Raw genomic sequence first — 24087 nt, 5'->3', positions numbered from 1 at the left:
AGCTGATGTTGGATGCTTAACCAACTGAGCCACCCAGGTGCCCCTATTCACCCAGTCTTCTGAGTGGGCATTTGGTTTTTGCCCCAATATTTTTCCATTGTATAATATAGCAATAACAGTATGTATGGTTTCTTTTTTTTTAATTTTTTTTTTCAACATTTATTTATTTTTGGGACAGAGAGAGACAGAGCATGCACGGGGGAGGGGCAGAGAGGGAGGGAGACACAGAATCGGAAACAGGCTCCAGACTCTGAGCCATCAGCCCAGAGCCTGACGCAGGGCTCGAACTCACGGACCATGAGATCGTGACCTGGCTGAAGTCGGACGCTTAACTGACTGCGCCACCCAGGCGCCCCTATGTATGGTTTCTATTTGTAAAGGTTTATCTTTCAGATTTCTAGAAGTGGCCTACTTTTAGCTTATGTTGTGGTTTTTGACATAGATTCTACCTGAATTACAACTCTTGAGCAATAATAAAATGGAAACACATCCTTATTTTTCCCCTTCCCCATCTTTTTCTTCATTACCTAAGTTTAAAAAAAGTCTTATCTTTGTACTTTTTTCTCAATTTATTGAGACTTTTTTTAACCATTGTATGTCCTTTTTTACAATTTCATGAAGCTGTTATTTTCTTGTTTTCTGATATCAAGGTACTACATGTTTGTTGGTATGACTTAGAAAATACAAAAAGAAATGAGGAAGAAAATAACAGTTACTCAAAAAAACTCCTTTAGAATGAATCTTGGTTCATATTTGGAATCTATCCTTCAAGTTTATAGAAAATTTCAAGCATATATGAAAGAAAAAAGTATGATGTAGTGCACCCCCATGTACCCTACCCATCACTCACCTTCAGCAAATATCAGTTTATAGCTAAACATGTTTCATCTCTAGATCCCTCTCCTCACAAAAAAAGGATTATTTTGAAGTAAATTGCAGATATGAAATTTCATCCACAAATATTTTAATACGTGTTTCTAAAAGATAAGAGCTTTTTATTTAAAGAACATAAGCACAATATCATTACTACTTAAAAAAAAATCCTTGCTACTGTCTTAATGTTATGAAATAGCCAGTCAGTATTAAGATTTCTCCTACTGTCCATAAATATGCATTAGAATTGAGATCCAACAATGCCTGTTTAGTCTATTTAGTGTAATAGTGTGATATGTTTCTTGATCTTTCTTTCTCTTTTCTTACAGTTTATTTGTTCCAGAAACAGAGTTCTCTTATAAAGTTACCCATATTCTGGATTTTGTTGCTTGCTTATGTGTTGTGTCATTTAACATGTTTTGTATTTCTTCTAAACTGGTATTTAATTCTAGAGGCTTGATGAGGTTTTTTTGTGGTTTTGCTTGTTTGCTTTGTACTAATCCTTTGTACATAATGGTGCATATATCTATGACATGGTGCATAACATTTGGTTGTTTTCCTTTATGTGATATTAGCAGCCATAGGTTGTCTTTTCTTGGAATTTATTATTTTATCAGGAGTCATAAAATGATACTGTAATTCTGTCATTTCTTCTGCAGTTATTAGCTAGAATACTTCTGTAAAGGGAACCATCCTGTCATCAGTGTCTTGGTTACTATGAAGTATAACTTATGTAAAAAAATATTAGGATAAAAGCTTGATTTTTCTCATTATTTTTCAGCATCTTTGAAAGTTCATCCTGTGTTTTCCTTTTAAATTATTATTATGTGGGACGCCTAGGTGGCTCAGTCAAGTGTCTGACTCTTGATTTTGGCTCACCTCATGATCTCATAATTCGTGAGTTCAAGCCCTGCATCAAGTTCCATGCAAACAGTGCAGAGCCTGCTTGAGATTCTCTCTCTCCCTCTCTCTGCTCCCCCCACTCATTTTCTCTCTCTCTCTCAAAATAAATAAACTTTAAAAGAATTATTTTTATGGACTTGTGGATTTAATTATATTTGACATGTGTCACTCTATAGCAATTACTATTCTTTTTCATACTCCAATTGTTCATCTTTGGCCTATGGGATCCTCTTTATCCCCTCTGATTTGGTTCCTTTTGGATTCTGTGGCCCTGGTCCCTGAAATGGGAGAAGGCTTTTGTTTGGTACTCCGTTGGCAGTGAAACGATTCTCTACATCTGTGCTGATCCATCTGACCCTCTGTAGGGGCTGTTCCATGGGGGAAAATAGAACAGTGTGAGAGCTAGTGCTTTCTTTGGGTGCTTTACTTGACTAGTAAGTAATTAAAAGCTTGACGGTTACTTTCATTTTGGCTTATTGTCTTAGTTTTTCTGACAACTAGCAGCTCAACTATTTTCAGCTCCTTTGTTGATAGTGAGTGTGGTATCAATTTTGTCAAGGTTCTTGATAGTGTATATAAATCCTCTATATTGTTACTGACATTTTCATCTACTTGTTCTGTTAGTTACTGAGAGAAAGATGTTAAAATTTCTAAAACTGATTGTGGATCTGTCCATTTCTTCCTTTAGTTCTGTTAGTTTTTGCTTCAGATATTTTTATGCTTTATTAAATCTGTGTACCTTTAGGATTTCTGTCTTCTTGATGAATTTGTCCTCTTTTTCTCTTATATTACTCTTTGTCTTGATCTCTGTTTTGTCTTATATTAATACAGCTACACAGGCTTTCGTATGCTTACTACTATAAAATGGTGGAGGTATATCTTTTCTGCCTCTCTCTCTCTTTTTTTTTAAGTTTTTATTTAAATTTCAGTTAGTTAAGATACAGTGTAATATTACTTTCCGGTGTATAATATAGTGATTCAGCACTTCCATACAAGACCCAATGCTCATCTCAGCAAGTGCACTCCTTAATCTCTATCACCTATGTTACCAGTCCTCCCAGCTACTTCACCTCTGGTAACCATCAGTTTGTTCTCTATAGTTAAGAGTCTGTTTCTTGGTTTGACATTCTTTTCTTTTCCCTTTGTTCATTTGTTTTGTTTCTTAAATTCTACATATAGTGAAATCTTACGGTATTTGTCTTTCTTGGACTGAGGTATTTTGCTTAGTGTAATACTCTCTAGCTCCATCCATGTTGTTGCAAATTACAAGATTTCATTCTTTTTATGGCTGAGTAATATTCCAGTGTGTGTGTGTGTGTGTGTGTGTGTGTGTGTGTGTGTGTGTGTAAACCCACATATACACTACATCTTCTTTATCCATTCATCAGTCAGTGGATCCTTGGGCTGTTTCTATAGTTTGGCTATTGTTGACAGTGCTGGTATAAACATTAGTGTGCATGAATCCCTTTGAATTAATATTTTTTTTTTTCAAATTTGTATTTTTGTATTCTTTGGATAAATGTCCAATAGTGCAATTGCTGGATTGTGGGGTAGTTCTATTTTTAACTTTTTGAGGAATCTCCATTCTATTTTCCAGAGTGGCTGCACCAGTTTGCGTTCCTGCCAACAGTGCACAGGGGTTCCCCTTTCACCACATCCTTGCCACGACCTGTTGTTTCTTATATTGTTGATTTTAGCCATTCTGACAGATGTGAGGTGATATCTCATTGTGGTTTTGATTTGTATTTCCCTGATGATCAGTGATTTGAGCATCTTTTCATGTGTTTGTTGTCTTACATTAATATAGATATGTAGGTTTTCTTATGCTTAGTATTTATATGGTGTATCTTCCTCCACAATTTTACTTTCAACCCATTTATATCTTTAAACTTAAAGTAAATTTCTTATAAAGAGCGTATAGTTGGAATTTGCTTTTTTCCTTGTCTTGACGTTGTCTTTTAATTGGAGTGGTTGGACTATTGACCTTTAAGGAAATTACAATTTAGTTTAATCCCTGCTGGGGACAGGAGCTCCCCTATATATCTCTTAAGAAGTGCTTGGCACTTTTTACAGTTAGTACCCTTAAATTTCCTTGTGTCTTTAGCTTTGTGATGAAGTTATGATTTTTCATCTTATCTGAAGTATTTTTGGTTGTTAACATGGTCAGTTATCTATTGAGCTTTCCACATGTGGAAGAAGTAGAACTTATAATGAAATGTTTATCAAATAGCTACATGATTGACTTTCTATAAGGGCAGTGGTTCTCCCTAGAAAGTGTTTTAGAAATATATCTGGATGCTTTTGAATGTTAAAATAACTGAGTTGAATGTGAAATCTTCTGGCTTTTTGAAGGACTGAAGCCATGGATCTTAATTATAGGACAGAGAACTTTTCTATAAAGGGGTAGACAGTAAATACTTTAAGCTTTATGGGCCAGATGGTCTCGGTTGCAGTTAATCAGTTCTGCTACTGTAGTGTGAAAGTAGTCAAAGACAGTTTATAAACAAACGAGTGTAGATGTGTTCCAGTAAAATTTATTTACAAAAATAGTTTGTGGGCAGTAGTTTGCTAACTTCTTTTTTTTTAAACATTTATTTATTATTGAAAGACAGAGACAGAGCGTGAGCAGGGGAGGGGCAGAGAGAGAGGGAGACACAGAATCTGAAGCAGGCTCCAGGCTCTGAGCTGTCAGGACAGAGCCCGACGCGGGGTTCAAACTCACAAACCACGAGATCACGACCTGAGCTGAAGTCGGAGGCTTAACCAACTGAGCCACCCAGGCGCCCCTGCTAACTTCTAATCTAGATGTTCTGCAGTACACAGCAAATAATTATTCTATGACCTATAAAATGAAGACCATTGCTATGGAAAAGAATGTGTTTATAATTAACTGGGTCTAGAACTTCTCACATAACACATTATTTTTGCATGATTTTTACAAACTTTTGAATTCATCATGTTGCTGTTATTGCATGGTTTTACTATTAGCTAAATCTTCCAGGAATGATTGAGAAAAGATTATACTTTGTTTTATTCAGAAATTTATCAAGATTTTTTTAAACACATGAAAAAGTTACAGCACTTGTGATCGCAACACCACTTGTGATATTTTCCTTACCAGTATCACATACTTGTAGAAGCTTGCATTTGTAGATAACAAATTTCATTGATTTTGTACACACACATGAACATATCACACACATACATATATACACATACATAAATACACATATATAGACCTTATTTCAAAATGTAAAATATAAATAAAAGTTGTCAACATTACTTAGTTGAAGACTTCTGGGGAAGATGCTAGAGTAGGAGGAACCTAAGCTCACCTCGTACCATGGATACAAGTAGATAAAACCCACATCAGTGTGAATAATTCACAAAACAACCTGAAGACTGGCAGAACAGACTCTCCACAGCTAAATGTAGAGAATAGGCCACATTGTAGAGGGTAGGAGGGTAGAGATGCAGTTGGGAGCTCAGTAGACCCACAGTACTATGGGAGAGAAGGACACTGCTGTAGGCATGGAAAGGGGGAAAAAAAAAAAGAGAGACCCTCACACCAAGCACTTCCACATGGGGAGATGAACCCCCTTAACATTTGTCTTTGAAAATAAGAGGGGCTGGGGTACCTGGGTGGCTCTGTCGGTTGGTTAAGCATCCAACTGTGGCTCAGGTCATGATCTCGCTGACAGTGTGGAGCCTGCTTGGGATTCTCTCTCTCCCTCTCTCTCTCTGCCCCTCCCCCACTTGCATGCATGTGCTGTCTCTCTTTCTTTCTCTCTCTTTAAAAAACCCCAAAACTTTAGAAAATCAGAGTGGCTGAATTTCATAAGTTCTTGGAAACAGTGGGGCTTAACACCTGGAACTTTAAAAATCACTAGGCTTGGCTCTGGGAGAGTTGGGAGGTGAGAGGAAACTGAGTCTCTGCTCTTAGAGAGACAACACAATAAACAGCCCCACAGAGATACAAGATAGAAGCAGTAGTTTAAAAAATGCTTGGAGTATGTTGGGGGGATTTGTTTACTAATCTCAGAACTTGTGCTGGAGGGTCAGGAATCACTGGGAGACATCTCCAAGAACAAAAGGGCTGACAGGTACAAGTTTTCCTTCCCCAGCCCCCAGCCTACACACACAGACACCTATGAGAGCCAGTACAGCACTAATATTTGTTACATAATTTGCTAACAATGTCCCTGCCCCTGAATATTTCTGTGGATCTGCCCCTTCCAGCCAGGCCTCTGCTCCAGGTCCCTTCCCACAGCAGACCTGTGCAAACTTTGTGAATACCCTACACCCAACACCTGCATTCTCCTGAGGACCTGCCCCTCCAATATGCTAGGCTGAAGCTTTTCCAAAAGTGGTGCCACAAGCTTGGCAGTGTGCAAGCAGCCCTGACATGAGCCAGCAGTCACTCCAGTGTGACTCCTGCCTGGGGGAGAAGCGAAGATAACCACATATACCAGTCTACCTGTAGCCCCAGCAGTGAGCTGGGGGCAGATCTCTGGTCTGACTGCAGTCCCTGCCCACCAATGAAAGCTTCTCAGGGGACAGTGCATGGAATGTGCCTGCAGTTTGGTGCCACTGCATCTCTGGCAAACACCCGGTGTGACTCACCTTAAGCCCAGTGCAGCCCCCGACTGGCCCAGAAACAACACAGGGACCAAAATCTGTCCACAAATGGCTCAGCCACAACAGGAGACCGCATGCGACACACATAAAAGACACTCCTGAAGTGCCAGGTTCTGGTGAACAGGGGACATTGCACTGCAGGGCACTATAGGACCTCTTCTTCATAAGGCGCTACTTTTAAGAGCAGTAGGCATAGCTGACTTTCCTAACGCATGGAAACAGACATAAAGAGACAAAATGAAGAGACAAAGGAATGTGTCTCAAATGGAAGAACAAAACAAAATCACAGTAGGAGACCTAAGCAAAATAGAGATGAGTAATATATGCCTGATAGAGAATTTAAAGTAATGGTCATAAAGATACTCACTAGACTTGAGAAAAGAGTGGAGGACCTCAGTGAGACACTTAACAAAGAGAAAACATAAAAAAGAACCAATCAGAGATGAAGAACTCAATAACTGAAATTAAAAATACACTAGATGGAATCAGTAGTAGGCTAGAGAAAGCAGAAAAAACAGGAGGGCAGAGTAATGGAAAGCAATCATGCTGAATAAGAAAGAGAAAAAATAATTTAAAAAACGAGAATAGTCTCAGAAAACTGAAACCATCAAGTGTAATCACATTGACTTTATAAGGATCCCAGAAGGAGAAGAGAGAGCAAAGAAGGTAGAAAACTTATTTGAACAAATAATAGCAGAAACTTCCCAAATTTGGGAAAGGAAACAAATCCAGATCCGGAGGCACCGAGAACCCCCAACAAAATCAGCACATGGAGGTCCACACCAAGACACACAGTAATTCAAATGGCAAAAAGGAGTGATAAAGAGAAAATTCTAAAAGCAAGAGAAGACAAAACAGTTACATACAAGGGAAAAACCCATAAGGCTATCAGCTTATTTTTTGGCAGAAGCTTTGCAGGCCAGAAGGGAATGCCATGATATACATAGAGTGCTGAAAGAAAACCCTGCGGTTAAGAATACTCTGGCAGAACTATCATTCAGAATAGAAGAAGAGACAAAGAGTTTCCCAGAAAAAAGTTAAAAAAATTCATGACCACTAAACCAGCCCTACATAGAACGTTAAAGGAGACTCTGAGTGGAAAGGAAAGACCATAAGTAGTGATAATAAAGTAGGAAGAACACAGGCGCCTGGGTGGCTCAGTCGGTTAAGCGGCCAACTTCGGCTCAGGTCATGATCTCGCAGTCCATGAGTTCGAGCCCCGCATCGGGCTCCGTGCTGACAGCTCAGAGCCTGGAGCCTGTTTCAGATTCTGTGTCTCCCTCTCTCTGACCCTCCCCTGTTCATGCTCTGTCTCTCTCTGTCTCAAAAATAAATAAACGTTAAAAAAAAAAGTAGGAAGAACAAAAGCAATAAAATTAAGTATATTTATAAAAATCAGTCAAGGGATTCACAAAAGAGAAGGATGTAAAGTATGACACCATGTACCTAAAATGCAGAGGGGGGAGGAGTAAAGAATGGGTTGAAACTTAAGCAACCACCAACTTAATATAGACCACTATATGCAGAAGATGTTATACACAAACCTAATTGTAACCAAAATAGAAAACCAGAAATAGATATGCAAAAAATAAAGAGGAAGGAATCCAAGGATATCACTAAAGAAACCTAATGAGAGAAGAAAGGAATAGAGAAGACCTACAAAAACAACCGTAACAAAATGTAAAACAAGTAAACAAAATGGCAATAGGGACACACTTATCAATAATTACTTTGAATGTACATGGACTAAACACTGCAATCAAAAGGCATAGGGTGACAGAATGGGGAAAAAAGCAAGACCCATCTCTGTGTTGCATACAGGAGACTCATTTCAGATCTGAAGACACATGCAGATTGAAAGTGAAGGGATAGAAAAACAGTTGTCATGTAAATGTAAGTGAAAAGAACATTGGGGTAGCAATACTTATATTGGACAAAATAAGACATTAAAGCAACAAAAATTATAAAAATAGACAAAGCACACTATCTAATGATAAAAGGAACAACCCAACAAGAATATATATCAATTGTAAATACTTACGCACCAAACATGGGACACCCAAATAAATAAAGCATCTAATAACAAACATAAAGGGAGGAAGTAATTGATAGTAATATAATAGGAGACTTTACCATCCTACTTACATCAATAGACAAGTCATCCAAAAGAAAATCAATAGGGAAACCATGGCTTTGAAAGACACATTCAACCAGATGGATCAAATGATGTATTCAGAACATTCCATCCTAAAACAGCAGAATATACATTCTATTCAAGTGCAAATGGAATGTTCTCCAGAATAGATCACATATTAGTCAATAAAACAAGTCTCAACAGTGGCACCTCGGTGGCTCAGTTGGTTAAGTGTCCAACTTCAGCTCAGGTCATGATTTGCCATCTGTGAGTTTATGCCTCGTGTTGGGCTCTATGCTGGTAGCTCAGAGCCTGGAGCCTTCTTCAGATTCTGTGTCTCCCTCTCTCTCTGTCCCTCCCCCACTCATGCTGTTGTCTCTCAAAAATGAATAAACATTAAAAAAATAAAAAAATACAAGTTTCAACAAATTCAAAAGATTAAAGTCCTATTATGCAACTTTTCCAAACACAACACTATTAAGCTAGATCAACCATAAGAAAAAAATCTGGAAAGAACACAAAATACATGGAGGTTAAGTAAATGCTACTAAACAATGAATGGGCCAAGCAAGAAAAGAGGAAATCAAAAAATGCATAGAGATAAAGGAAAATGAAAACACAATGATCCAAAACCTTTGGGATGCAGCAAAAGCTGTTCTAAGAGGGAAGTTTGTAGCAATACAGGCCTACCTCAAGGAGCAAGAAAAATCTTAAATAAACAACTTAAACTTACACCTAAAGCAGCTAGAAAGAGAACTAACAAAACCCCAAACCAGTAGAAGGAAGGAAATAATAAAGATTAGAGCCCAAGTAAATGAAATAGAAACTTGAAAAAGAAATAGCTGGTTCTTTGAAAAGATCAACAAAATTAAACATTTAGGCAGACTAATCAAAAAGACAAAAAAAAAAAGAGGAATCTAAACAAAATCATAAATGAAGGAGAAATAACTGACACTACAGAAATACAAAAGATTATAAGAGAATATTATGAAAAATTATATGCTAACAAACTGGACAACCTAGAAGAAATTAAGGAATTTCTAGAAACATGTAAACTACCAAAATTGAACTGGAAAAAATAGAAAATTTGAATAGCCTGGTTACTAACAATGAAATTGAATCAGTAATCAAAAAACTCCCAATAAACCAAATTCCAGGACCAGATGGCTTCACAGGTGAATTCTACCAAACATTTATTAAAGAGTTAATGCCTAGTCTCAAACTATTGCAAAAAACAGAGGAGGAAGGAAAACTTCTTTCATTCTATGAGGCCAGCATTACCCTGAGACCAAAACCAGATAAAGACACCAGTAAAAAAGAGAAATACAGGGGCGTCTGGGTGGCTCAGTCGGTTAAGCATCCGACTTCAGCTCAGGTCATGATCTCCCAGTTTGTGAGTTCAAGCCCTGCATCAGGCTCTGTGCTGACAGCTCAGAGCCTGGAGCCTGCTTCAGATTCTGTGTCTCCCTCTCTCTGCCCCTCCCCTGTTCATGCTCTGTGTCTCTCTCTTTCAAAAATAAATAAACATTTAATTAAAAAAAAGAAATACAGGCCAATATCACTGTTGAACATAGATGCAAAATTCTTCAATAAAATACTACCAAACCGCATCCAACAATACATTAAAAAAAAATCATTCACCATGATCACATGGGATTTATTCCTGAGATGCAAGGCTTGTTCAGTATTCACAAATTAATCAGTGTCATACATCACATCAACAAGAGAAAGGATAAGTACCATATGATCATTTCATGCATTTCAGTAGATGCAGAAAAAGCACTTGACAAAGTATATCCATTTATGATAAAAACCCTCAACAAAGATTTAGAGAGAACAGTCCTCAAGATAGTAAAGGCCATCTATGAAAAACCCATACCTAACATCGTACTTAATGGGAAAAACTGGGAAACCCTAAGACCAGGAACAAGACAAGGACGTCCACTCTCACAATGTTTTGTTTTGTTTTCTTTTAAATGTTTATCCATTTTGAGAGGTGTGCGGGTACATGGGGAAGAGGCAGAGAGAGAATCCCAAGCAGGCTCCATGCTGTCAGTGCACAGCCTGACATGGGACTAGGTCTCATGAACCATGAGATCATGACCTGAGCTGAAATCCAGAGTCAGAAGCTTGACCTGCTGAGTCATCAGGCACCCCCACTCTTACCACTTTTTTCAACATAGTACTGGAAGGCCTAGTCATAGTAATCAGACAACAAAAAGAAGTAAAAGGCATCTAAATCAGTAAGGAAGCAGTGAAACTTTCACTATTTGCAGATGACATATTATATATTTAAAACCCAAAAGATTCTACCAAAAAACTACTAGAAGTGATCAATGAATTCACTAAGTTCACAGGATACAAAATCAATATACAGAAATCCATTAAACAGCAGAACAAGGGGCGCCTGGGTGGCTCAGTCTTAGTTAAGAGTCCGACTTTGGCTCAAGTCATGAACTCATGGTTTGTGGGTTCAAGCCCTGCATCAGGCTCTCTGCTGTCAGCACAGAGCCTGCTTCAGATCCTCTGTCTTCTCCTCTCTCTATCCCTCCCCCACTCAAAAATAAATTAACATTAAAAAAAACACACAGAAAGAAAAGTTAAAACAATCCTGGGGAGGGGGTACCTGGGTGGCTCAGTCAGCTAAGCGTCTGACTCTTGATTTTGGGTCAGGTCATGATCTCACAGTTCATGGGTTTGGGCCCCTGCCTCAGGCTCCATGTTGACAGTGCAAAACCTCCTTAGGATTCTCTCTCTCTCTGCCCTCTCCTGCTCACATGCTCACTCTCTCAAAATAAATAAATAATAGAAAATAATCCCATTTACAATTGTACCAAAAAGAATAAAATACTTAGGAATAAACTTAACCAAGGAGGTGACAGATCTATACTCGGAAAACTTTAAAATAAATGAAAGATTAAAGAAATTGAAATTGATGAAATTGAAAAAAGAAAGAAATTTAAGACAACACAAATGTAAAGATATTCCATGCTCATGGGTTGGAAGAACAAATACTGTTAAAATGTCCATACTTCCCAAAGCAATCTATAGATTTCATGAAATCTCTGTCAAAATACCAACAGCATTTTTCACAGAACTAGAGCAGTAACCCTAAAATTCATATGGAACCACAAAAGACCCCCATTAGCCATCTTGAGAAAGAAGAACAAAGCTGGAGGTATAACAATTCCAGATTTCAAGGTATACTAAAAAGCTATAGTTATCAATATAGTGTGGTACTGGCACACAAAAACAGATTGGTGGAACAGAATAGAGTGCTCAGGCATAAACCCATGATTATATGGTCAATTAGTCTTTCACAAAGGAGGCAAGGATATGCAATGGGAAGAAGTCTCTTCAACAAATGGTGTTTGGAAAACCGAACAGCTACATACAAAAGAATGAAACTGGATCACTGTCTTATACCATATATAAAAATTTAAAAGTCAGGTAAGAATCTAAGTGTGAGATCTGAAACCATAAAAATTCTAAAAGAAAACACAGTAATTACTCTGATCAGCCATAGCAACACTTTTCTAGATATGTCTCTTGAGGCAGGGGGAACAAAAACAAAAATAAACTATTGGGATTACTTCAAAATAAAAAGCTTTGCACAGCAAAAGAAACATTCAGCAAAACTAAAAGACAGCTTATTGAATGGGAGAAGATATTTGCAAATGACATATCTGATAAAGGGGTAGAATCCAAAATATATATTTAAAAAAAAGCTATATAAATCAACAAAAACCCCTAATCAATTAAAAAATGGGCAGAAGACATGAACATTTTTTTCAAGGAAGACCCACAGATGGCCAACAAACATAAAGAGAGGCTCCATATCGCTCGTCATCAGGGAAGTGCAAGTCAAAACCACAATGAGAATTACCTCACACCTGTCAGAATGGCTAAAATCAAAAACACAAGAAACAATAAGTATTGGTGACGATGTAGAGAAAAAGGAACCCTGGTGCACAATTGGTGGAAATGCAAACTGGTGTAGCCACTCTCGGAAACAGTGTGCAGGTTCCTCAAAAAATTATAAATAGAACTACCCTATGATCCAGCAATTGTACAACCAGTATTTACCCAAAGAATACCAAAACACTAATTCAAAGGGATACATACATCCCTATGTTTGTAGCAGCATTATTTACAATAGCCAAGATCTAGTAATTGCACTATTGATATTTACCCAAAGACTATGAGAACACGAATTTAAAAAGATATAGGTACCCCTATGTTTACTGCAGCATTATTAATAATATCTAAATTATAGAAACAGCCCAAGTGTCCATTTATAGATGTCCATTTATAGTGTCCATTATAGATGAGTGGATAAAGAAGTGTGTATATATATATATACACACACACACACACACATACATACATATACACACACACAATGGAATATTACCTAGTCATAAGAAAGAATGAAATATTGCCATTTACAACAACATGAATGGATCTAGAGAGTATAATGCTAAATGAAATTAGAGGAAGACAAATACTGTATGATTTCACTGATGTGAAATTTAAGAAAGAAAGCAAAGAAAGGAAGAAGACAAACCAAGAAATAGGCTCTTAACTATAGAGAACAAACTGATGGTTACCAGAGGGGCAGTTGGGTGGGGTTGTATATGAAATAGGTGAAGGGGATTAAGAGTACACTTAACATGATAAGCACTGAGTAATGTATAGAATTGTTTAATCAGTATATTGTACACCTGAAAACAATATAACGTTGTATGTTAACTATACTGGAATTAAAATTTTTAAAATGGAACTTAAAAATATGCTTAGTTGAATATTGTCATCTTATAAATCTGATTTGTTTATTTTAAGCAGTTGCAAGCAAGCATTTAATTGTGCCTTTTAATGTGTATAACTGTTGGTCATTATCTCTATTTTTGGCATAAAGGATATAAATGTATTATCTATAATTTTTTTTCAGAAACAGTAGAGAAGTTGTTGTAAATATTGTCTTTTTGTATATAGAGAGCATTAAGTTTGATCAGAGTAACAACCATCACCTGTACGTGTCCCAGTTAGTATTTTTTTGGTGATGGGAGCAAGAGACAGGAAGAAGAGAGCAACAAAGATAATTCTAACTTACTCATTTGGAACTTTGCAAAAAGCATGGTCTCATGGTTCGGTTTTCTTGTCTCTAGCTCTGCCTTTTTCAGACTCTGTGCTTCTCTAAGATAGGAATCCAGAGGAGGATTGATCATTTCTTGGAGCACTAAAAACCATGGCTCAGGTAAATTGGTGTTTTTTCATGCTCTGTTTAAGTAGTCACTTTTTTTACAGAGTATGTGCACATTTGCATTCCTTATTTCTGAAATGTCCTTCCTAACTGACCCCACTCAGCAATGTGCTCCCCAGCATTCCAGTCTTATAAGTGATGAGGATCTTTCCTAAGTTTGTCTTTCTAATCAACCTATATTCACATAATTATTCAAAAATACTTGGAGCATCTTTGACTAGAAGCACTGATTTAACAAAAGCAGATTCCCTGATTTTATAAGCTAGAGAAGGTTGTTAATTGTACCACACATGAGAAAACTTTGAACTTCTCTTTATACCTAAGTTTCCTGGTTAGACAAGATCATTAGTTTTGACTGGCCTCAGAGCTCATGCTTTGTGAGCTTTTAAGATCCATTAGAACATGATTAGAGCCTGAAAGAGATCAGGGATCTTCCCTGGTAATCCATAATTGACATAAAGCAATAATATGGATAATTTTGAGAGTCAAAGTTATGTGTTAATCTTGTACATGTAAGTTTAGATGATCTTTTCTACCTTTCTGTTGCTTAGAACAAGGAAAAATGTACATTTTATAAGTGATAAATAGTACAAGAAAGATCATCATTCACACGCAAAAGTTGTTGAGAATTGTAGACTCCCAAAAGTAAGAAATGCTTATGAGATTATTATGTAAGCTAAATGTGTAAATAATGCACACTTAGTAAGTCAGACATTCATTATATGGAGCTATTTTGCAGCCTATTAAAATATGTACTAAATTATTGGTAAGAAGGAAAATGCTTATGAGATAATATCCTGATACAATGATGGATTGAGGTTTCAATAAATTCCTTAATTTTACACAAAATTTATAAGAAGCAGATTTTATGAGATTTTACAAAAAAACTTCCCCAGTTATTTTTCTTATTTCTTAAAGAATAAGGAAGAGAAACTTGAATTTATTGAGAACGTATGATACACAAGATACAAGTGTAATTAAAGAAGAGTGAATGATAGAGTATTGTACAGGTTGCCTTTGTGTGCTATTTCTTTTAGTTGCGACTTTACATCTTTAATTTCCAGACTTATCTGCATAATGAGATGTTCTATATGCAGGAATTACCTATAGCAACAGGAATATGTTGGTACTTCAGAAGAATTGATTTCTTTAGTGTCTCATTTATGTCAGTGGCTTTCTGCTGTTTTTTACCTCCTTTGTGGAGAGTACCCTGTCATTTCCCCTCTGTTGAAAAAAATATTTTCTTTATTTCCACAACTGGTATTATATTTGTTGTTTCAGAGATCAGTGATGTTCAGGGATGTTGCCATTGACTTCTCTCAGGAAGAGTGGGAATGCCTGGACTCTGCTCAAAGGGATTTGTATAGAGATGTGATGTTGGAGAACTATAGTAACTTGGTGTCACTAGTAGGTAAGGAAATGTACCCCTAGTATTTCAGGATCTACCTTTGGAATGGCTGCTTTCTTCGATTGTTTTTAAGTAACTGAATTGCCTCTTATTATTCTCAAAGGAATGAGAATATTTCAATTACTGGAAATAGTAATATTTCATAGGGCATATTTGCTTTCTCCATTTTCCAGTGTAATTATCGCTCTTCTTTCTCTCTTATTTGATAAGCAAGGGGCTAGATTTGAATTCTGGGACACTTACAATATTGTCAGGAAAAACAGGCTATGCATTGTTACAATTTAGATGTGCTAAAGGAGTTAAAAATATTTTGAAAATTAGATCCAGAAATATATTGTTTTTCAGACAATAGAAAAGCTTATATTATTTACATAGTAATAGGGTAGATTAGGTCAGGTAAACAATCCATTACAACAAATACTTTCGCTCCTATTTGTGTTTTGTAGTTGAATATTACATTTTAAGAACTTTGTATTGTTCTTTGAATGAATGTGCTAGAACCACCTTCTATTGGAAAATAGCTCAGGAAGAACATGTGATTGTCTAAGAAAGTTTGTTGGACTTTTCCTATAACAAAATAAGAGACATCCTATATCAGTTAAAACTTTTAACAAGTGATTTTCCAACCTAAATGATCACTTTATTCTTTAGACTCTTGAAGTCCCTGTCTTTTACCCATTCACTCCTCTTTTCTCTGAAGGCTTTATGAAGTTACTGGTTGGTACACTGCCTTTGAGACCCAAGTCATGTGGAAAAAAGACTTCTGACTTGAGAAGAAAAGCAAGGGCTTTTCAGCACAATCTCTCTAAGGAATCCCACCTAATCCCTACTCTTCTCCCTTTTGGTCTCTTATGATAGTCCTTCCCACTCTCAAAGGAGGAGCTCTTCCTTTTCTCCAGTGGTATGTAAAGTTGGGAGTCAATTCCTTTCTAGATTTTTTTTTTTTTTGTATTTAGATTTATATTGTCTCCCTTTAAAATGTATTCATTCATTCAAAATATATTTATTAAGAGCCTATTCTTTACCAAGGACTATAGTAGGTATTGGAGAAATGATGATCTAGATAAAGTTTGTGTTCTGCTACATTCTCTGGGAGAAATAAAAATATATGTGTTTGTGTGTATATATTTACATATATACATTTATTTAATAAATATAATAGTTTGCAGGCAACAATAAGGAATTTGAAAGTAAAGGAGAGTAGGCAAATTAACTGGGGAGTATGGATGGGCTATTTTAGATAGGTAGATTTTTAAAAAACATCTCTAAGGAGGTAATATTTGAACAAAGACTTGACTGAAGTAAGGGCAGGAGTCAGGCCAGTCTGTGCAGGAACAGTATTGCAGACAGATGGAGTAGTAAACGTAGAGAGTTTAGGGTGGGTGTTAACTTAGTAGGAGGAACAGAAAAGCATAATTAAAGAAGAGTGAATGGTAGAGTAATTAAGAAATAAATATAATTTGGCAACTCCAGAAAAGGAGTTCAAATTTTATGCTTTGAGGTGGTGCCCTCTGACTTCTTGTGAAAGAAAATGCACATCCTCTCTGAAGGAAAGTAAGAGGGTTTTAGAATTCTCACAAATTAAGATCAACAAAAGATGAGCTCACAAAGATCATCCAACCCACAAGGAAACAGGTCATAGGTGAGTGATAATCTAAAGAAACAACAGATTACATGGCAAATGATTTCACATATTGGTATTTTTAGATATAAATATAAAATGTTGGTGAAATGTTTAAAGAAATAAGCTAAATCACAAAAATAACAAGCAATAAGAGATTTTCATAGAGGATCAGATTTGAAAGAGAACTAAGAACATTTCTAAAGGTTCTGTTTAGATCTTTTTAAAAATAATCATCAATAGATTGATAAGTTTGAATGAAAATTGTTTTCTTTATAAAAAGACATAAAGAAAATAAAAGGCCTTGAATTGGGTGAATATATTTGCAATTCATATTGACAACAATGAAATTAATACCTAGAATATAAAAAGCTTTTATAGATTAAGGAAAAGGAAATATTTTGTTTTTAAAAAGTGGGTAAAAGACATTCATAGGCAGTTCAAGGAAAAGGAAATAACAAATCAAGGAGGTAAAAGACCTATACTCTGAAAACTATGAAACATTGATGAAAGAAATTCAAGATAATACAGTTGGAAAGATATACACTGCTCATGGATTGGAAGAATTAGTAATTGTTAAAATGTCCATACTACCCAAAGCAAACCACAGATTCAGTGCAATACCTAACAAGATGCCAATAGTATTTTTCATAAAACTAAAGCTAAAATAATTAATCTACAACAAAGGAGGCAACAATAGCCAGTTGGGGGAAAGAGAGTCTTTTGAATAAATGTTTTTCTTTGTTCTGGAAAAACTGGAGAGCTACATGCAAAGGAATGAAACTACACTGCTTTCTTACACCATACATAAAAATAAACTCAAAATGGGTTTAAAACCTAAATTTGAGACCTGAAATCATTAACTAAAAGAATACATAGGCACTAATCTTTTAATAAACTCTTGGGACTACATGAAAATAAAAAGCTTTTGTACACCAAAGGAAACCCATGAATAAAATGAAAAGACAACCTACTGAATGGGAGAAGATATTTACAAATGATATGTCTGATAAGGGGTTAATATCACTATTTTGTTTAAAAAAAAAAGGGAAAGGAAATACAAATAGCCAACAGACATGAAGTGCTATTGACTGAATAAATAAATAAAATTTTACAAGGGATTACTATTTAGCAATACAACAGCCAAAACGTGGAAACGACTCAGATGTCTAGCAGCTGATGAATGGATGAATAAAATTTGTTATATCTTTAAATGGAGTATTATTTAGCAATAAAAAGGAGTTCTGATACATACTACAACATGGATGAGCCTTGAAAACATGCTAAGTGAAAGAAGCCAGATGCAAAGACTGTATATTACATTATTTCATTTATATGAAATGTCTACAATAGACAACTATAGGGACAGAAAGTAGATTAGTGGTTGCCAAGTGCTGGGGGTGGGAGATGAAGGTGAATTGGGGAATGGAAATAGAGAAATTGGAAATGACTGCTAATAGACACAGGTTTCTTTTTGAGGTGATAAGAATACAATCTCTAGATTGTGGTCATTGTTGCACAATTCTGTGAATACTAAAAATCATTGAATTGGAAAAAAATCATTGAATTATATACTTTAAATGAATAAACTGCAGGTATGTGAATTATATTTGAACACTTCGGGAAAAAATATGGAAATAATTTCTAAATTTGTATGCATAGCTGGAGTTCGTTTAAAAATTCCAGATCCCTGGCCACACCTCAGACCAATTAAATCACAATCTCTTAGCATGGGATACAAATATTATGTTTTGAAGCTACTTAGGTTGTTCAAATGTTCAGACATGTTTGGTAACCACTACAATATATTACCTAAGAATAAATTTATGTATTTATTTTATTATTTTATTTTAGATATATTTTTAGACAGAGAATACATGTGAGTGGGAGAGAGGGGAAGAAGGAGGGAGGGAGAAACAGAGAGAGAAAGAGAATCTTAAGCAGGTTCCACTCTCAGCATGGAGCCCGAGGCAGGACTCAATCTCATGACCCTGGAATCATGTCCTGAGCCGAAATCAAAGAGTTGGCTGCTCAACCAACTGAGCCACCCAGGCGCCCCAAAATTTATTTTTGTTTTAAATTTTTATTTATTTTGGGGCACCTGGGTGGCTCAGTCAGGTTAAGCGTTGTGTCTGACTTTGGCTCAGGTCGTGACCTTGTGGTTTGTGGGTTTGAGCCCTGTGTTGGCCTCTGTGCTGACAGTTCTGAGCCTGGAGTGTGCTTCTGATTCTGTCTCCCTCTTTCTCTGCCCCTCCCCCACTCACGCTGTGTGTGTGTGTGTGTGTGTGTGTGTGTGTGTGTGTGTGTGTCTCAAAAATAAGTGTTTTTATTAATGTTTGTTTATTTTTGAGAGAGAGCAGGGAAAGGGCAGAGAGAGAGGGAGACGGAATCCCAAGCAGGCTCTGCACTCTCAGTGCAGAACCTGATGGGGGGCTTGAACTCAGGAACCATGAGATCATGACCTGAGCCAAAATCAACAGTTGGTCAATTAACCAACTGAGCCACCCAGATGCCCCTATTTTTTTATTTGAGGGTTCACTCCATTTAGTTGCTATTGCCAGTATGCTTGGATTTATTTCTTCCCTATTTTATGTTTTTTGTCTACTCTTAATCTTCTGTGCTTCCTTCTTTTATTTCTTTCCTAATAATCAGGATGGATACATCTCTTTTTTTTTTATTTATGTTTATTTATTTTTAAGAGAGAGAGCACACACATGAGCCGACGTAGGCTAGAGAGAGATGGGGAGAGAGGATCTGAAGTGGGCTCTACAGTGACAGCAGAGAGCTTGATGTGGGGCTTGAACTCACGAACCGTGAGATCATGACCTGAGCTGAAGTTAGACGCTTAACTGACTGAGCCACCCAGGCATCCCTGTTTTGTTTTGTTTTTTTTTTAAACTCCATTTTCCCCCTTGTTTAATTTGGAAGATGTATACTATTTTTTATCCTTAGTGGTTATCTTTAATTTTTTGTCACATGTACTTTATTTCTTTTAATGCAAATATAGTTTTGTAGTTTTTTATTAATTGTAATGATGTTTGAAAAATATACACATTTAATGAAAATTAAATATTTTATTAATTATTAAATGTTTTAATATTAAGGCACTCATTCAATTCACATACAGTGTTTGCACACTGCTTTGCAGAAGTCTTTTCTTTTTTTAAAGTTTTTATTTAAATTCCAATTACCATACAGTACAACACTAGTTTCAGCTGTAGAATTTAGTGATTTATCACCTACGTACAACCCTGTGCTCATCACAAGTGCCCTCCTTAATACCCATCACCTATTTAACACATTACTCCACCTACCTCCCCTCCAGCAACTATCAGTACTGTATAATTAAAGAGTCTGTTTCTTGGTTTGCCTTTTTCTTTTTCTCTCCCTATGTTCTTTTATTTTGTCTCTCAAATGCCACATATTTGGGGTGCCTGAGTGGCTGTCGGTTAAGTGTCCAACTTGGGCTCAGGTCATGATCTCGCAGTTTGTGAGTTCAAGCCCTGCCTTGGGTTCTGTGCTGACAGCTGAGCCTAGAGCCTGGTTCAGGTTCTGTGTCTCCCTCTCTCTCTACCCCTCCCCTGCTGGCACTCACTCTGTCTCTCTCAAAAATAAATCAACATTTAAAAAAAATTTTTTTAATGCACATATGAATGAAATCATATAGCAGTTGTCTTTCTCTGACTTCGCTTAGCATAATACATTCTAGTTCCATCCATGTTGTTGCAAATGGCAAGATTTCATTTTTTTTTTTTATGGCTGAGTAATAGTGCATTGTGTATATATATATATATATATATATATATATATATATATATATATACACACCTTCTTGATCCATTCGTCAGTCGATGGACATTTGGGTTGTTTCTGTAATTTGGCTGTTGTTGATATTTGGCTATGCTGCTATAAGCATTGGGGTACATGTATCCCTTTGAATCACTACTTTTGTATCATATGGGTAAATATCTAGTACGATTGCTGGCTCATAGGATAGTTCTACTTTTAACGTTTTGAGGAACCTCCATATTGGTTTCCAGAGTGGCTGTACCAGTTTGCATTCCCACCAACAATGTAAGAGGATTCCCCTTTCTCTGCATCCTGACCAACATCTGTTGTTGGGAAAACTGGACAGCAACATGCAAAAGAATGAAACTGGACCACTCTCTTACACAATACACAAAAATAAGTTCAATGGGTTGAAGACCTAATTGTGAGACAGGAAACTATCAAAATCCTAGAGGAGAACACAGGCAGTAACGTCTTTGACATTGGTCGTAGCAACTTCTCACTAGATAGGTCTCCTGAGGCTAGGGAAACGAGCAAAAATAAACTATTGGTACTACATAAAAATAAAAATCCTCACAGTGAAGGAAACAACAAACTGAAAAGGCAACATACAGAACGGGAGAAGATATTTGTAAATCACATATCTGATAAGGGGCTAGTATACAAAAGAACTTACCAAACTCAACACCCAAAAAACAAATAATCCAGTTAAGAAATGGGCAGAAGACATGAATAGACATATTTCCAAAGAAGACATAGAGATGACTAACAGTTATGAAAAGGTGCTCAACATCAATGAAATACAAATCAAAACTGCAGTGAGGTATCACTTCACACCGAACTGACTACAATTAACACAAGAAGCAGCAAAAGTCCTGACTAAACTATATGCCCCACCCTCACACCTGGGATTTCAAGGCAACCAGCTGAGAAACAGAAAGGATTGGGTCTACCTTGAAATAAGTTGGAAGCTGTTGTGACAGTGAGTTGAGCTTCTGTACAGAGATGAAACACTGACCTCTCTGTGTCAAATGTATATTTCACTGTCAAAAATCAGGAGCATACCAGCAGTATATGACTATACTCTTTTTCTGTACCTTTACCAACACTACATACCTGTGATTGCTGGTGAGTTTAAATATTTTGGGAGTATTTCTGCCTGTTTTGGTCCTTTAATCATTATCATTATTGTTTGTGTCACTTAAATACTTAACAATGGTTAAAGTTAATGTTTCCTTTTTCCCCAGAACAATATAAAAGATATATGAAGGATCTGAAAGTGCCTTTAACTATGGTTCATCATTCCCATCTATTATGTTACTGTCTGATGTTTTAATTGTTTTCTTTTAAACCCTCCAAATGGGCATTATTTTTGTTTTATAATGACAGTGTTTGCTTGTAGATTTATTCATATGATTATCCTTTTATTTGCACTCTATTCCTCTTCATTATACCTTCCATTGAGATGATTTTATTTGTCATGAAATACATTAAGCAAGGCTTATTGTTAGTAAATGTTCTGTTTTTATTTTTGTTCTTTTAGTAAAGTAACCTTGCTTCACTTTCATTTCTGCCTGATGATTTCACTTGGTATAGAATTCTATACTGACAATTATTTTTTTCTCAGCACTCTGAAGATATTATTCCACTGTCTTCTGGCTTCTATTGTTGCTCTTGAGAAGTCTGCCTTCTGTCTCATTATTATTCCTTTTGTAAGTAATTGGTATTTTCTCTCTGGCTGCCTTTAAGATTTTTTTCTTAAGATTTTAATATAATTGATTATATCGTTTTATTTCTAGAACTTTGATATTCTCTTCCTCTCCTAGATCTTATTTTTTTTACTTCTATTTAGTTCCTTTATCATGGTTTTGAATTCATATTTTAATTTTCATATATTTCAAGCATTTATAAATGCTCTCTATATAAAAAATTCAGTTTGTAGAGAACAGGCCTAATTCTGCAACTTCTTACATTCATGTGGGTTCTTGTGTAATGATGAAGTATGATTTTTTTTCCCTCCTTTTCATTGAGAGTCTAGGACAAGACTGCAGTGTTTCTTGTCATTTCCTTTGAGATCACATGGACTTTTTTTTCCTTTATCTGAACTGTGGGCCTTGGATAATTCTGATTTTGTGAAGAGGTTCAGTATTAATCCCTGAAATTTTGTGGGCCTATGGCCTTGTGTCTTGGGTTATATCAGACCATTAAGATAGATACAAACTGTTTGGCAATTGAAATCAACAAATATCCTGAGGGTAGTTGTGACTTTAGAGCATGTTTACCTCTAGTTTGTGGTTCTCACTTCATTGTACCTCCTTTGGATCTTCTTTACTTTTTTAAAAAAAGTATGGCATGCTTTTAAAAGAATATAGGTCATATTTTATACAGGATTTCAAGAAATATGATGCATCATTCACATATTTACAATTGTGAATCCTTTTGTCTTTGAACCTTCTATATCTACATTTGATGTCCTTAGGTAAATTTCATAGTTTTTTCTTAAATGGTCTTTTGCATTTCTTCTAAAGCAATTTTCTCAGTACTTTATAAATGTTGATATTATGTATAGGACTGTTTTATTGTATGATATTTTCTGAATGGCTAATACATATATATAGACACACACACACACATAATACACATCTATATATGGTTAGCAAAATGTTGATATCTGTAAGTTGATAATAATCTTATAGAAACATCTAATAATTGTCCAGGGGATAATAGTGGATTTCTAGGTAGATACTTTTGCATTTTATATATAATGTATTATTTATTTCTTTTCTATTTGTGCCAGTTTTTTAAAACTGTAATCAGTAGGAGCTATTTGAATATTTCACAATTTGAAAAACAATTCTTGTCTTTTTCCAAACTTTATTGGAAGTATTTCTAATGTTTACTGAATATGTTTCTTTAGATTTCTGATACTCTTAATTAGGTTAAAGAAGAGCTATTCTGGCTTTAGAGAATTTTTTTACATTTTTAAAGAATGTTTATCTTTGAGAGAGAGATAAAGAGCACAAGCATGGGAGGGGCAGAGTGAGAGGGAGACACAGAATCTGAAACACGTTCCAGGCTCTGAGCTGTCAGCACAGAACCCAATGCGGGGCTCAAACTTACAAACCATGAGATCATGACCTGAGCCAAAGTTGGACGCTTAACCAACTGAGCCACCCAGGCGTCCCTAGAGAATTTTTAATACAAGGTCTCAAGTAGATTTTCTGATGTTGAATCACTCCTCCATTTGTGGGATAAATTGTATTTAATCATGATGTTTCAGTCCTTAATACAGCTATATTCTACATTGCTAATGTTTATTTAAAAATTTGACCTATGTTGGTTCATAGGATTGACTTCGTTTTCCTGAGCTCTCATTGTCCAGGTTTGTTATCTTAGTTAACTATGTAAAATGACTTGGGTGGATTTCCATGTTTTTGTATGTTCAACAACAATTACAT

General features: G+C 36.0%; 1 protein-coding gene across 7 annotated transcripts in view; it reads left to right on the top strand.

Moving 5' to 3' along the window:
* LOC102901416 (zinc finger protein 420) overlaps positions 1–24087 on the top strand; it is a 126558-nt gene that overhangs the window by 92887 nt on the left and 9584 nt on the right. Inside the window, exons 3-4 of one of the 7 annotated variants that reach the window (XM_011289849.3) lie at positions 13717–13805; positions 15093–15222. The exons of 3 other annotated variants lie outside the window; for them this stretch is intronic. In XM_011289849.3, coding sequence (XP_011288151.1) covers positions 13797–13805; positions 15093–15222 — 139 coding nt within the window. In that variant the 5' untranslated portion in view covers positions 13717–13796. Of the gene's footprint in view, positions 1–13716; positions 13806–15092; positions 15223–15980; positions 16121–21364; positions 22342–24087 lie in introns of those variants that run through there. 3 more of the 7 variants (XM_019818717.2, XM_019818720.3, XM_019818718.2) reach the window with 3 other exon arrangements.

Source organism: Felis catus, chromosome E2, assembly GCF_018350175.1.
Source record: "Felis catus isolate Fca126 chromosome E2, F.catus_Fca126_mat1.0, whole genome shotgun sequence".
NCBI classification, from domain to species: domain Eukaryota; kingdom Metazoa; phylum Chordata; class Mammalia; order Carnivora; family Felidae; genus Felis; species Felis catus.
Note: the sequence above shows the minus strand (reverse complement) of the source record. Positions and strands in the feature narration are given on the sequence as shown.